Below are 15,840 nucleotides of genomic sequence, written 5' to 3'. Positions count from 1 at the left end.
ACAATGGAAACATCCCAAACATTTATATCACACATTTTAAAAAGTAAATTCAGAGCATCAGATTCTTTTCTTATCCTTTATAGAGAGTTGTAGTCAGGATTCGTGGCTTAAAGCCAATGCCCCCATCAAAGTGTTCATTCAGCAACATCTCCTGTCCTCCACTTTTAGGGACAAGATATTTTGTATAATAGTGAGAAACCTAAGCCAGGAATTGAGTCTGAGCCCAATCCAGCCATAATGACTTGCTCTTCTCTATGGTGAAGTCCCCAGACACAAAGACCCCTGACTTTCCCAGTAGCCCAGAGCACTGGGTAGAGGGGTTAACAGGCAGCATGGCCTCTGTGCTTTTAGGGTTGCCCAGAGTCTCCCCAAAATGTCATCAGCTCATCTGTCCAAGGGATGACTAGAAGTTCCAAGCTCCAAAAAAAATCTGGGCCAACACGAGAATCAGTATGAGACAGTTGAACTCTAAGACCCTTAGCAGTCTTGATAGTCTACGATTTATGAAAATGGAGAGTACAGATCTCCCACCACCAGAGGTATCAGCAAGCGCCAGCAGAGGGCATTTGGCAGCCTCAAGGTTTCTTCATCAAATATCTCAATCATTTTTCTTTAAAAAGTTTCTTATGTTTATTTTTACTGATTTTTTTTTCCTACCAGGATGTCAAAACCAAGTTGGTAGTTTTCCAAATTAGAGAAAACATCACTTAAGGCAAACTTAAAATGCCTCTTAGTTTAAGAAATGATAAATTCTAAAACTTTAAATGAAAAGTAATAGGAAATGTTTCATTTTTGAGATAAACTTGCCTTTTTATTCTGGATAAATTTTCTTTTTATTGTAATTTTTATTTTTAGCAAAATAAATCATAAATGTGGCTAAAATTAATAGAAATAATAAAATACTTACAATGCTACTAAACACAAGCATAAAAACAAAGTCCCACTCTCATATTCCTCTCCCCAGAGGCAATCACTTTCAACTCTTGCAGCTATTTCTTCTGGAACTCATGGTAATAGAGTTATTTCTCAAGTTCCCAATTTTAGCATTATCTAATGGTGTTCAGTTAGGTAGATGGGGACTCTTGCACAACCCACCCCTCTCCTTTTCTTGAATCTTTCCAATATGCTTATATCATAATTGTTGGCTAAATCAGTAGCATATAATTGAGGAAAATTTGTTCACTGCTGACCACTGTTTTTCAAGGTTGTAAACTTTCTTGTACAAGTTTTTGTTTTTCCTGGAGTTACAAATATTTCTATCGTCCCACTCATCAATCAATCCTTGTTTTCTTGGTATCTTTTCCTTGGTGCCCCCACCCTCTGGATCTCCTACCCTCTCTTTTTTTTTTTCAAATTAATGTTCTTTACTGTAATTTATCTGCCTTTTCCTCCTGCTCTTCCCTGGATGCTGTACAGTGTTATTTTTTTTTCATATTTTATTTTATTTTTTTAGGTATCAAGTTTTGTTTTGTTTTGTTTTTTAAATGTTACATTCAAAAAATATGAGATCCCCATATACCCCCCACCCCCACCCCCACCCCACTCCTCCCACATCAACAACCTCCTTCACCAACACAGCACATCCACTGCACTTGGTGAACACATCTTGGAGCACCACTGTACCACATGGATAGTGGTTTACATTGTAATTTACACTCTCCCCCAGTCCACCCAGTGGGCCATGGCAGGACATACAATGTCCAGCATCTGTCCCTACAGTAACACCCAGGACAACCTCAAGTCCCCAAATTCCCCCACATCATATCTCTTCTTCCTTCTCCCTACCCTCAGTAGCTACTATGGCCACTTTCTCCATATCAATGCTACAATTTCTTCCATTACTAATCACAATAGTTCCATAGTAGAATATCAGTAAGTCCACTCTAATCCATACTCTATTCCTCCATCCTGTGGACCCTGGGATGGTTATGTCCACTCCCCTTCTATATCTAGAGGGGGCTTAGATTCCACATGGATGATGGATGCAATTCTCCTGCTTGCAGTTGTAGGCACTCTTGGCTCCCTGGTGTGGTGGTTGATCTTCTTCACCTCCCTGTTAGCTGGCCAGGGTAAGTCCAATAAACCAGAGGGTAGGAGTAGCAAGTCTGCTGAGGTTCAGGGCCTGGCTGTCACATGGACAGTCCAGAGATTTAGGTTTCCTGAGTATACACCAACCCCAGTGCCAACCACAGGTCCAAAAGTCACAGAAGAGGCATATGTAGAAAGGTAATATCTGAGTCCAACTCCCACTGGAGCTCCAACCCTCTCTTGGTCAGATGTACCATGGTCAGCCTGGCATCAGCCATTCTGAGTTAGACCTCCAGTATCCTGAATCCCATTTCTTTCCTTTTCTTAATCTAATTCATTTTCTTGTTAAAGTACATTCTCTACTAGTTGAATATGTGAATGTGCCTAGAAGGTAAAATTTTTGATTGATTATGAACAACAACAAAATCCCTGTTTTCCCTTACAGTTTGGCTGAGTATAAAGTCTGGATTGAAAATCAATTTCTCTCCAAATGTTGAAGGCCTCTTTCCATGTGTAGCTTGTGGTATAGCTGTTGACACACACAATGCCATTCGGATTCCAAGGCCTTTGTATGTAACTGTGGGTTGTTGTTTACTTCTAGAATCTTCTCTTCATCTCAGTGTTCTGAAGTGCTATGATAATTGTTGTGCAGATTTTGGGAAGAAGAGCTTTTAGTGGGCCCTATCAATCTAAAAACTCTTTTTCTTCAGTTCAGAAAAAGTGTTTCTTCTATTATTTCTTTGATAATTTCTTCATCTCTATTTTGTCTCTTGTCTTTCTGAAACTCCTATTGATTAGACACATAACATCCTGGATTGATCTTCAAATCATCTGAGCTTTTTTCTTATTGTTCACCTCTGGTAGCAGTTTGGTATTGTTTATGAATTCCAAAAATAGAAATCAGACTGTGTTTGTAAACTAGTCTGTTCCTCTGGGCATATTAGATTGTATTAGATTCAGAAGTTTAACTTTTACTCTATTAAATAAAGATTAGGGCTTTTGTTTTACCACATCATTAGGGCAACATGGTTTGAGTTCCCCATGCCCTGCCCACCTTTTGTGGGCTATATAAATGGATGCTCAATAAAGACAGGGAAGTAAATACACAGATAAGACACACAGAGGATCTTGTAGTCCCAGGAAGAGAGATGGGCCTGATAGTCTACAGCTGACCCTGTGAAGAGAACAGAGCAGCTGAGCCCAAAAAGAAACAATCTCCGGGATAGAGATGAGCCTTATACCAGCCTACAGCTGAGATCCGAAGAAGTTGGGACCATGGAGCCTTAAGAGGAAGAAGGAAGGCTGAACCCTCGCAGACATCGCCCGCCATCTTGCTTCAACACATGGCAACAGACTTTGGGTGAGGAAGTACCTCTTATGGTACCTTGAGTTGGATTCTTTAGGGCCTTGTGACATAGACTTCTACCCCAAATAAATAACCTTTATAAAAGCCAACAGATTTCTGGTACTTTGTATCTGCACCCTTGGCTAACTAGTACACCTCTTTTCCCTTTTGTCCAACTTTTCTGGGAATATTTTCTTAACTTATCCTTCACCATTTCCATCTGTTATGAATTGCATTGGGTTTCCCTAAAAGATATATTGAAGTTCTCATCCCCAGTACCTCAGAATGTGAATGTATTTGGAAATAGGGTTGTTATAGATGAGATTGGGCAGTTAAAATGAGGTCATACTGGAGGAGGGTGGTCCCTCAATCCAATATGACTATTGTCCTTATAAGAGAATATTTGAACCCAACAGACAGAGATGAGAATGCTGTTTGATGCTGAGACAGGGACTCACCATAGATTGCTGGCAAGAAACCACCCAGTTTGTGGTATTTTGTTATGGTGGCTGTAAGAAATTAAGACACCACCTGACTTTTAATTTTAACTGGACCCCAGTTTTAGTTCCCTGTTGCTGCACAACACATTACTCCCCAAATTGAGCAGCTTAAAAGAGCAAATACTTATTATCTCACACGGTATCTGAAGGTCAGGAATCCGAGAGCCCTCAGCTGGGGCTAGCTCAGGGCCTTTTGTGAGGCTGGCTGGGGCTGCAGTCACCTCGGGCAGGTCAGGGCGGGCGGGCTGGCTTCCAAGACGGCTCCCGCACACGACTGCTCGCAGAGGCTCCATGCCTTGCCGCCGGCTCCGGGGCCGCTGAGGTCAACGCCATCTGCGGTCTTCGCGGCAGTTTTTCGGGTTGAGGCGTTGGCTCCTGAAAAATGTGCCAGTTACAGGACAGACTTTGAAAATTAACTCAGTAGGTATGAGATTAGCTCGCTTTTCCCCCTCCAAGAGAAAACCGTAGGTAATAGGTTACGAGGCAAATGATGGCTGACAGGGAAGGCGTGGGAGCCGGCAGCTGTGGGCTCGATTTGCTCTGCCAACGTCCTTCCTGGGTCAGCCAGGGAAAAGGAGAAAAATGAGGCCGGGGTGGAGATTTGTCTTTTCTGAAATAAAAGCGATTCCTTTCCATTTTAAAAGAGTATCGTTTATTCTGTGGACATTTACTTGCTTCCCTGTCGGTGTTTTATTTTTCTTTGAGAATGATGATGGTCACAGGGAATAGGTTTGCTGACAAAGGGGGGGCAGGCAAGAGGGTGGGCAGGCTTGTTTATGTTCAGAAGTGGTCCTTGCCCTCATGTAGCAAAATGTAAACAGGCTAATCCTATGTGAGTCTCACTTCTGTTATTTTTCAATTTTTTTTTTTACCAGCCTTTGAAATTCCTTCAAAATGTTAGGAACTTTTGGACTAGATGATCTAATGGTTTTTTCCAATCCCTAAATTGCATTACCTATACCCCGCTTTTTGTACTGAAGTATTGAGGTGGGGAGAGGAGAGAAATAGGGAAGGGATAGAAGAAAGGCTGGATTCCAGTTGTGGGACTCAGAGCTGATGTGTTTTCTGCTGTTGTTTTGTTTTTGTTTTTAGTTTCCATCTTAATTTTTTTAAGTGAATTTTCTATAACCATAGGGGGAAGAAATGTAGTCAAGATAATTTATACCAGGGGTTGTGAAGCATTTTTCTGGAAAGGGTCAGATGATAAGTATTTTAGGCTTTGCAGGCCATGCCCTGCACTCAGGTAGCTACTTAGAAAACGAGAGAAAAGACAACTTTCCACAGTTATTTATTGATGAAAATCAAAGCGTTCCTTATGGACACTGGGAAATCTGACATTCATATAATTTGCACCTGTTATAAAATAATCTTTTCTTTTGATTTTTTTCCCTCACCCATTTGAGAATATAAAAAACATTCTTAGCTCACAGGCCATAAGAGAAAACAGGTGACGGGGTGGATTTGGCCCCTGGGCTGCAGTTTGTCCACCCCTGATTTATATAGCTAATCCTTCTTGAACCCTCATGTTCAAGGGATTTTACAGTAATGGGCAGAGGTCCAGAGGTCCGTGCATCCCCCTGCCCCAGCCTCCGCAGCCCACAGGCCTGTGCTGGTCCAGTAGGGCTTGGCAGTTGAGAATATGCTCTGGACAAACTGCCTTGGTTCCGACGCCCTGGCTCCATTCCCCCCTGCTCCAGCTCTTCACATCACAGTTTTCTCATCCGCACGAGAGAGGGCTAGCACTAGTGCCACAGAACTCTTCTAAGATTTAAATGACACAGCGGGCAAGGCTGAGCGTACTGATCACATGCCCGGGTGCAGTAAGTGCTCAAAAAAATATTAACTGCTGATATGATCATATTTCTCCTCCAAGTTCATTTCCTCCCCCAGCACCCTTACCATGGGGCCCTGCAGAGCCTATTAATCTTATATCAAGGCTGTAGGGCTCTGAGTCCTTTTGGACTCAAAACATTTTAGGGCAAGAAAAAAACAAAAAGAACTTGGGGTTAATGATTATAGGAAGAACTAAGTGCTTTACCTCTGGTGGGCAGAACTTTCTTACCACATCCGTTTTTTTCCAGATGTACCAAAACCCTCTGATCGCCATGTTCTTTGCCAGAGCCAGTAACCTGTAGCTTGCTCATGTCCAGAAAATAAAATGCAGGTGGCTGGTGCTAGACTAGTGATGTCCCTCTGGGCAGGAGGTGAAAGATGGGAAGTGGCTGTTACAGTGAGGTTTCTATGACAGAAAGCGTGGGACAGCCACTTCTGGACCAGAAGCAGGAGGCACTGCAGAAACCAGTTCATGGAGACCATCCTCCTTTGCGGGAGGGGCCCTGGCTTGGGGCAGACTCGGGGGAGGCGGGGTGGGCGCCCCGAGGAGAACAGTTTGCCGAGGCCATCTGGCCGGCTCGGCAGTACTTGGTCAGCTCTTCTTTTCACACACAAAAATGTTTGCCTCAGGCTAACGGCTGGGCAGAGGGCCTGGCAGGGTCAATAATCATACTGCAAAATCAACAGCCCTGTTCAGCAGAGTGTTAACCGCCTCTGCACACTGCCAGCTTCCCCTTCGACGCACTGGAGCTCGGCTGGGTGTGGGGGAGCAGAGACGGGCAACTTCTGTGTCAAGGGAGGGCATGCAAGTGGGGTGCACAGCACTCTGAAAGCCAAAAGAGGAGATACCTGAGCGCATTTGGAAATCGCTTCTGGGTCCATTTGTGAACAATAAAAATGCATGTGCATAACTATGTCCTCTGCTATTTTTAAGGGTAAAAGGAAAATATTGGATTGCCTACCATGCTGGGCAGATATAAAGAATCGTGAGATGGAGTTCAGACTCAAGTGAGTCTAAGAAGCTGTCGACTCCTAAGCCTCTTGGGGCTCGTATTAGGTTGGTAAATTAGTAATAGCCTGTGTGGCTGAGAGCCCACGGTGACGGTAAGCATCCTGTGTGCTCGTCTAAGTGCTTTCCCTGGATCAGCCCATTTGACCCCATTTTACACACGTGGAAACTGAGTCACAGAAAGATCACCCGAAGTCACCCAGGTAGTAAATGGCAGAGCTGGGATTTAGATCCTGGAAATCTGGCTCTGCAATCAATGCCCTTAACCCCTGCACCATACTGCCCCAGAAGAGAAGGCTACTGCACGGGCAGACAGGAGCTGAGGAAAAGAGAAGAGCCTTCCCGGCAGTGCTTGTTGCATGCTACTTGTCCCTTAGTCTGGCACTTTTCATTGATAAACATCAACTACCACTGGGGTCTCAGACCAATGTTTCATTGGAGAACAAAAACAAGTTGTGTGTGTTTGTGCTGACATGCAAGTACTATTTGGTTTATCGACTAACATCCTAGAATCCTCTAGGAGTACTACTGCCTCATTTGAAGTTTAACAAAAGTAATTTGCAACCTTTCTTAGCTCTGCCCTTAGAATCAGGGCCAGTTCTTGGACACCAGACAAATGGGTTCAAGAAAAACCTGGGAGGAAGGAAGCGGGTTGAGACTGCCTGGGAAAAGTATCCGATGGAGTGCAGATGCTCTCTCACATAAGATCAGGCAGCAGAAAAGGAGGGGCAGGCCTCATTCGGGGGGGTGTGCAGGCACCCCCGACTCTCAGACGCTCTGAAGAGTTTGCCAAGTTGTGAATGGAGGACACTGTAGGAAGAGTCGTCCAAATCAACTTATGAGTCAGTGTTCTCTCTTCTAACTACAATTAGTTTGAAAAAAATGGGATGTTCTGGTTTGTCGTGCTGAAGAGTATTGATGGTTGACCAGGACTGGCAAGCTCCCTGAGTAACATGCAAGTCCTCCTTATAAAAACACTGCCCCGTGGAGCTTCACATCTGCATTCTGCAGCTGGGATCATGGAGCTGTCAAAGGATTAAGTGATTTACCCAAAGCTCCAGTTGCTGGCTGGCAAAGCTGGGAGCAGATCCTACATCAATCTTATTTAAGGCCACGATGGCAGGAATTCTCTACCACATCACTTCTAAGCCTTTTTAGATTCTCTGCTCTCAAAGTTTATTTTGCATTTAAGTGAGGCTGTAAAAAATGAAAGTGACTGTTAAAAGAATGAATTGCACAAGGCAAACTATTTAATATTCAAAAGTGCTAAAACATCATGTAATCTTGGATCATTTCCCAAAGTGTTAATGGTTAGCAGAGAGAGAGAAGCTATAAAAGTATTATTCAGAGCTTTCTGTTCATGACAAATGATTTCTTACTCCATTAAGATATAAGGAAACCATGAGGTATTCTATTGTTGGAAGAGGAAAAATCATAAAATTTTGCTTAAGAGACATCCATCAGTTATGCTTTCTTAATAGTTCGTAGCATTTGGCCATATTGGTTTTCAAATGATTTAGCATTTGAATAGTAATTTAATGGATTATATAGTCCATTCATGTGATCATGGTATTTCTAAAGTGGGTCCAAAAAAGTGACTCAAAATCAATGAAAATAAAAACTTGCCTAGTGTACCTTTCTCGGTTGCATAATTGATTTGGATTATTGTATTACTGAAATGTACTTGTGTATTTCAAGAAAAGCAGCCAAATTAAGAGAAACAACTTTCTTGGGTCTTGGACTGTGGTCATCACTCCGCAAAAACTCTGGCGTGCCATAGCTCACGTAGGCTCCCCTGGACTCCCTGCCTTTTAACAGAGGCAGCGTTTGTTTCTAGAGCAGCAGCTGAACAGCTGCCAGAGACCTGCCCTGAGGATAATTTTGAGTCCATTCCGGCTGGGAGAGTATCAGCATGTCAGCAAAGTTGTCGCATACTCTGGAGTCCTAGTCAGCCCGATTGTGCGGATGTAGAGTTGGGCCAGCCCAGGCCAGTTTAATGGACAATTAAAGCAAAGACAATTTTGGAGCTGTGCTGCTAAGCCTTGCATCTAAATCCGCTGCAGACCTGGTCTCTGGTGCCTTCTCCACTGGGGCAGACCACGTGCACATGGAAGATATGGGTGACCATGTATAAAGAGGACTCACGGTAGATCCTCTCTCAAGCAATCTCCATTTTGCTGACCACTGGACTGACCCGTACTCTTCGTATCCACTAGCCCAAGTGCTGCCTGCCGCCCACTTGAGACTGAGGGGCTTTGTTCCCTAATACACACCTGCTCCTCCAGGGGAGTCTTAGTTGTCCCCACACCAGGTTTTGCCAGTTGCACTTATTTTGTCACAAAGTAATTAATTAAATATTAAATGCAAAAAAGAGAGTCATTTGTTTCCATGAAAAACTGGGTTGGAATATTTGATAAATTGATAGAAAGACTGCAATCCAATTAGGTGTGGGTGAGATAGCATTAGAAAGGTAGAGAAAAATTTTATCAAAAATTTTATCAAAAATTTTTTTTATCAAATTACTCTACAAGTGTCACTAGCTCTTGACCTGTGTTTTAGTTCCCAAAGCTCTTCAAGCAAATAGCACGAAATGGGTCAAGCTAAACAAGGGGAGTTTATTAGCTTATAGTTTTGAGGCTAAAAGAAAGTCCAAATCAAGTGGTCACAAGACAAGGCTGTCTTCCCTAAGCCAGGCATCTGGGGGCTGGCCGCCGGCCAGGCAGGGCCCCTCTTACCTGGCAAGGCACCGGGTGGCGTCTCCTCCTTCTCTTCCAGGTTGCTATCAGCTTCTTGTTTCCCTGGCTTGCTCCCTCGCTGTCTGAATTTCATTCTCTTAGCAAGGACTCCAGTGACAGGGTTAAGACCCATCCTGATTGAGGTGGGCCACGCCTTATCTGAGGGAGCCTCATCAAAACGTCCTATTTACAATGGGATGGATTAGATTTAAGAACACGTTTTTCTGGGGTACATACAGCTTCTAACCATCATAACCTGTTTCGAAGAAAACAAAACCGGAAATAGGATGCGATTTAACAAGAATGATGTCATAGTAGTCTAAACAGTGACCCCCTAAAAAAGACCCAGACCCTATTTCATAAGATTAAAGAACCAGTGTGCATGTATATGCTTTAAGTTAAAATAAGGTATCTAGAGTGCTTACATACCCATTTGTCTGTTTCCGATTCTTGCTTTAACTAGATTTTTCTTTCTTATTTTTTAAGATTTATTTATTTATTTTTTCCCCACCCCTTGCAGCTTGTTCTTTTCTTTGCTGTCTCTTCTGTGTCCACTAGCTGCGTGCTTTTTCTGTATCTGCTTGTCTCCCTTTGTTCTGTCATCTTGGTGCACCAGCTCTCCATGGCGCGTGGGCCGTCAGCTCTCCAAGGCACGCAGGCCAGCCTGCCTTCACAAGGAGGCCCCAGGATGTGAACCCAGGACCTCCCATGTGGTAGACGGGAGCCCAACTGATTGAGCCACAGCCGCTTCCCTAACTAGATTTTTCAGTTAACCAACCAGCTGGTTCTGACCCATCAAATAGGGTTTCGACCCTAATGTAAAAACAATAAGCCAAATATAAACAGACGAAAACTAAATATTTTATCCCAAAAGTTTTTGTCCTGAGTGAGGGACAATAAAGGAAAAAAGTCAGGAACTGTGGTTTTGAAAACAACAAAGCAGGAGCAAAGTCTCTACAGACCGTGGTGGGACGTCAGATCTCAGCGGGGGGACGCACGCAGCGCCCCACACCAACCTCTGAGCACCACCTTTGCAGGGCCGAGGACTCAGCACCAGGTGCTGGAGGCTCTTTGACAGCCTTTGGCTGAAGTCACACCCCAGGTGTTGATTACAGGTGAGGGCATTGATGGAGTCTGAGTCTGGTAGGAAATGAGAGATTTGCTGAAAAATTTCATCTTCTTATGGTACTTAATGGCCTTGTAAGGCTGGACTTATTAAGAAGCTGGCAACCTGAAGTCATTGCATAAACGCTGATTGTCTTAGGTTTGGGAATGATGCTGTGATTGGGTAAGAAATTATCCTTGTTTAGGAGAGATATGTGGAGAGGTACTAACAGTAAAATGTAATGATATTTACAGTCTACTGTTTTTTTAATTAATTTACTACACTATTTATTTTAATTTATCCCCTGCCTCTCCCCCAGATGTTTCCTTCATCCGTCTGCTCATCTTCCCCCGGAGGCACCAGGAACCGAACCCAGGTCCTCCCACATGGGAGGCAAATGCCCAATGACCTGAGCCATAGCCACCCCCTGTGGTGTGGCCAGCATCCGCTGGCCTCTGGCATCTGCTCGTACTTAGGTGTCTGCTCATTGCAGCGGGGTGCATTGTGCAGGCGTCTAGTTCTTGTTGCAGCAGGGTATAGTGTCTAGCTGCATTGTGGCAGGGTGTGGTGTCTGGCTCTCATTGCAGGGTACAACATCTGCTCATCTTCTTTAGGAGGCACTGGGACCCAAACCTGGGACCTCCCATGTGGTAGGTGGATACCCAACTGGTTGAGCCACAGTCTACTTTTGAATGCTTTTTTTGACAAAATAAATGTATGCAGGGGGAGCAGATATAGCTCAAGAGGTTGAGCACCTGCTTCCCATGTATGAGGTGCTGGGTTCAATCCCCAGTACCTCCTAAGGAAAAAAAAAGTGTGTGATTGTGTGTGTGTGTGTGTGTGTGTGTACAAAGAGAGAAAGAGAGATGGAGTAGGTGGAACAACAAGTTAACAGTTGGAAAGCCTAGATGAGAGGATGGATAGGTGCTCATTATACTGTTTTATAACACTTCTAAGCATTCAAATTTTTTCCAAAAAAAATATGGAGAATATATGTGTCAGTATAGCCAGAGTTTCTAGTTTTATTTTCCATCTCCATCAGAGTTGTGCATATTTCATCTATACACAAGGCATCTAAGTCATGGCAGCGCAACAGAAACCATGTAATTCATAAGCCTTAGAATTCCAGGTCCAAACTGGATATAAACAGCAGCTCTCCCTCTATCCATTGATTCATTCAATCAATCCACAAACATTCATTCAGGACATATTAGGTGCCAGGGAGAAACAGATGTGAGTAGGACTATATAGATCTTTCTCTCCCAAGGCTCACAGTTATCAGGAAAAAGAGGCAAGTACCTAACTGCCTGTGCAATGGCTTACAAGGGAGAACTGGATGCTTCCAGGAGAGTGCGTTAGAAGGGGGGCCTGATGTCATTTGGAGGAGTTCAGCAAACACTTATTTGATCAAGCTCAGATAGAAAGATTTCCAGCAAATACGACTCTTACACCACAGCCCCACACTCCTTCTCAGGAGTTCCAAGGTGGCCCCGGTTCCTCCTCCAGAAGAGCGGGAGAAGCTCGTGGCCATTTGCACACCGAGGCCCCCAACCTCCACGTCAGCTCCAGCATTCGGGCTTCGCTGAGGACGGGAACTTCCTTGTCCTCAGGCTTCTGGCACGGGCTTTCCTCTGAGGGTCTCAGTCCTGCCTGCTCTTGGATGCTGTGTGTGGGAGCAGCGGGCTGGGCCCCCCCACGCTTGGCAACAACCATCAGCATTGCCAGGGGGCTCTTGTCTTCAGGCCACTTTTCCTTTGAGTCCTGTAACAGAAGCATCCCTAAGCGGAGAGAGCCTCTGAGTGTGACTGCTTTCTAGGAGTGACAGAAAAGCAGACGTCAGGAACAAAGATACAAATGCAAATCAGCACCTTAAATAAGCTCCTTTCAGAAACCTTTAGAGAACCAGCTCTGTCCTACAGAGACCGGGACTCCAGTGTTCCCTGAGAGCAGTGCTCTCAGCATCGGGTGCCCCAGAATCACCCAGGGGCCTTGCCAAGTCACTGCTGACTGAGCCGCACCACCCCAGGGTTCCGGCAGTAGGTCTGGGGTAGGGCCTGAGAATGTGCATTTCTAACCGGTATCCAGGTGGTTCTGCGGCTGCTGGCTTAGGAACCACACTTTGAAAACCATTGCTTTAATAGAGTATACTTAAATAAGGCATTGAAATGAACATTAAAAGAAAAGATTCTAGAATGATAAGGTTAAAATACCCACATTGAGATGTGACTGAATGACCTCAAATATCTGGGAGGAAATTTGGAAAACTTTAGTCTTCTAAAATGCCAGATGTCCAGCATTTGGGGAACAAATAGACTTTCCTTTTTCATGGATTACTGTCCATTCATATAAATCATGAAGTATAAAAAGGTGGTGACAATCAATGATGAGTGGCTGAAAATTACAATGAAATGCCTTCTTTGAATGGCAGGAAAATCTACTTGCCCTAAGCTCAGGAAATACATTCAATTAAAGATATTTTGTTTTTGTAGTTTTATTTTGATGGCACAAATAGGAAACCTCCATTTGGGGGATACTTGAAGCAATTTATTTTTCTTTTCCTGACCATCCGGTCAGTAGATCTCTCACGCTTGCCTTGCTTCTGCTATCAGGTAATATTTTTTCCTGGAGAAAGCAAACTAGTTTTCAGTTAATATTAACCTGAATTAAAAAAAAAAAATAAGTGAGAAGATTAACATATAACCACTGCATGTCTAATGTGTGTCAAAATAAAATTTAAATCCACAATTTAAAATAATTTCTCTCTATTAATCTGCTGGCAGAGAACATTTTTAAATGGCCCTCATTAGAGTAGGCATGTGTAGAGGTGTGAGGCCTGTGATTTTAAGTGCATCAGAGGAACTAGGTAAGGTAGAGTAAGAGTTTCCTGTGCTTACAATTAAATATTTGGTTGGTTTTTTTTCACTAAATAAGAACATTTTGGTATTAGCATTAGTGAATTACTTTGTTCTCTTTATAGATGCATAATTTCTCAGTGCTGAGCATTATTTCAGCAACATAACTCCTTAGAATCACCTATAGATGATATCGCCAATAAACACACACACACAAACACATACATATTGAACCTAAGATATTGTCGTTAGACCACCTCTACATACAACAATGGCAATTTATATGGTTCAATGATACAGTATCCTGAGAAAAGGCTACAGATGTACACGCACCTGACCATTCCTCCACATGCAGCATCTCACTTTTCTACCCTATTTCCATTGCTACATTGTCACAACATCACCTGGCTCCTAACGATCCTGTCTAACGCTCTAACAGAAAAACACTCTTGTTTTTTGCTCATCAGTTGGGATTTGTTAAGTTGTTTTTAAACAACACGCTTTCTCTCCCCCACTTCCTAGGGCTGTGTTTGCAAAGAAAAGGGCCAGTGCTTCTGTGGAGGGATGAAAGGAGAGAAGGTAAGAGGAAAAGTTTAATAGTTTCCGTTCACTATAAGCTCACCAGGCAAGTCTCTTTTTTTGTCAGTAGCAGAAATATCAGCAGTGTGTTGGTCCATTCGCTAACTCCAGTTTTCAAGTAATTGTATAAACTTTAACCTTTACCAAAAAAAGTGCTTTCTAGGAAGGTTCAGATAACTTGTCTAAATACTGGCAGTTAAATTCCAACTCTCTTGGCCTGTAAAGACTAAGTAGCAAGTTAGGGGGAAAAAGTTAATGAGAATGCCTGTATCTGAATACACTATTTACAATGTTGCTAAACATGGAAGGACGACTGAAAACAACTTGACTCGCTTACTTTGACGTAAAACAAGCATTGAATAAGCGCCGTGCGCCTTCTGCAGCACTGATGCACGATCGCCCCCTCGTGGACGGATTGTGTAGCCGCACCCAAGTTGAGGCGAGGATTAAGCCGAGGGAAGTTGAAGTAGCTCCAGTGCAGAACTGAAGAAAGGAATGCCGAAAAATCTCATTAATTCGCTCCATTAACTTGCATTTTGTGATCATTAGGACAAATGCAGAACTAAGGTTTTTTCTTTGTTTACAAAACCCTGTCCTCAGAAACACTAATTAACTGTTTAACGATATTGAAGTGTATCTACAAAATTTTTTTCAAAAAATACATTTAAGCTCTTTAATAAAGTAATTTACATATAATGTATGCTAATTATGATCATTATACTTATTTTGAAATGTTTTGTAATTCACATGTATTTTGATTTTATTTTCTCATTATATTCAGATCCACATTGAAATGCTCTATCTTTGTGATTCATTCTTTTTTTAAAAAAAATTTTTTGTGAGATTTATTTTTATTTATTATTAACTCCCCTCCTGGTTGTTTGTGCTTACTGTGTCCATTTGTTATGTGCTCTCTGTGTCTGCTCGTCTTCTCTTTAGGAGGCACCAGGAACTGAACCTGGGCCCTCCCACGTGGAAGAGAGGTGCTCAGTCGCTTGAGCCTCTCAACTCTCTGGTTTGTTGTATCTCTCATTGTCTTTCCTCTTTGTATAGCTTTGTTGTGTCATCTTGTTGTATCACCTCGCTGTCTTGCTCACCTTCTCCAGGAGGCACCAGGAACCCAACCCAGGGACTCCCATGTGGTAGGCGGGAGCTCAATTACTTAAGCCACATCTGCTTCCCTCATTCTTGCATTTCAGAGCATTTATTGAGTCCCTTCTATTTGCAAGACACTAGGCAAGTAGTGAACTGAGTAGTGAGAGGAGTCTAGTACATTCTATTTCTCTTTTTATTATGCCATACACAATCAAACACAGCTAACGTATCTTTTATGTTTTAATTTAATTTGCCATTTGTGCACCTACATTGTCAGACTCATTCAGTGACCTTGACAGTTAAAGAGTAACCCCAGGTCCAATATTCACAGGAAGATTTTTCACCTGTAGAACCACTCCCAGCATTGGGTCTGCGTTCCTTTCACTCACCTTCCTAGGGCTTTCCCATATCACCTGCCTCCTTCTAAGAGAATGATTCACCGCCCAGCTTGGCTGATGCCATGCTTGACATTTCTACTACGTCTCCTACACAGATAGCAGATTGAATTCCTAATGCCTGTGTAACCAAAAAATGACTAAAATTTACAGCCCGTGTGTTACTGTCTTCAAGTAATTGTGCACATTTTGGGGTTTTTCCTGCACCCCAACCACTACCACCACACATACCCCACAGGCCTTGATTTTTCTAACTGGGCTTGCCCCCAATTCTTGATTTCCCTCTTCTTTAAGCCCTGCTCTGTGAGCTTTGCCTTTTGGAAAACAGTAAAGTTTGTGAAAGAACAGGAGCCAGCATGTTCAA

The 15,840-nt window shown here is 43.1% G+C and overlaps 1 protein-coding gene across 4 annotated transcripts in view; it reads left to right on the top strand.

Moving 5' to 3' along the window:
- Positions 1-15,840, top strand: part of COL4A3 (collagen type IV alpha 3 chain) — a 157,694-nt gene that overhangs the window by 60,595 nt on the left and 81,259 nt on the right. For all 4 annotated transcript variants that reach the window (XM_023587511.3, XM_004453877.5, XM_058300012.2 and 1 more), the window contains one exon: positions 13,930-13,986. In XM_023587511.3, the coding sequence (XP_023443279.1) occupies positions 13,930-13,986 (57 nt within the window). The remainder of the gene's footprint in view (positions 1-13,929; positions 13,987-15,840) is intronic.

This window comes from Dasypus novemcinctus, chromosome 7 (assembly GCF_030445035.2).
Source record: "Dasypus novemcinctus isolate mDasNov1 chromosome 7, mDasNov1.1.hap2, whole genome shotgun sequence".
Classification (NCBI taxonomy): Eukaryota; Metazoa; Chordata; class Mammalia; order Cingulata; family Dasypodidae; genus Dasypus; species Dasypus novemcinctus.
Note: the sequence above shows the minus strand (reverse complement) of the source record. Positions and strands in the feature narration are given on the sequence as shown.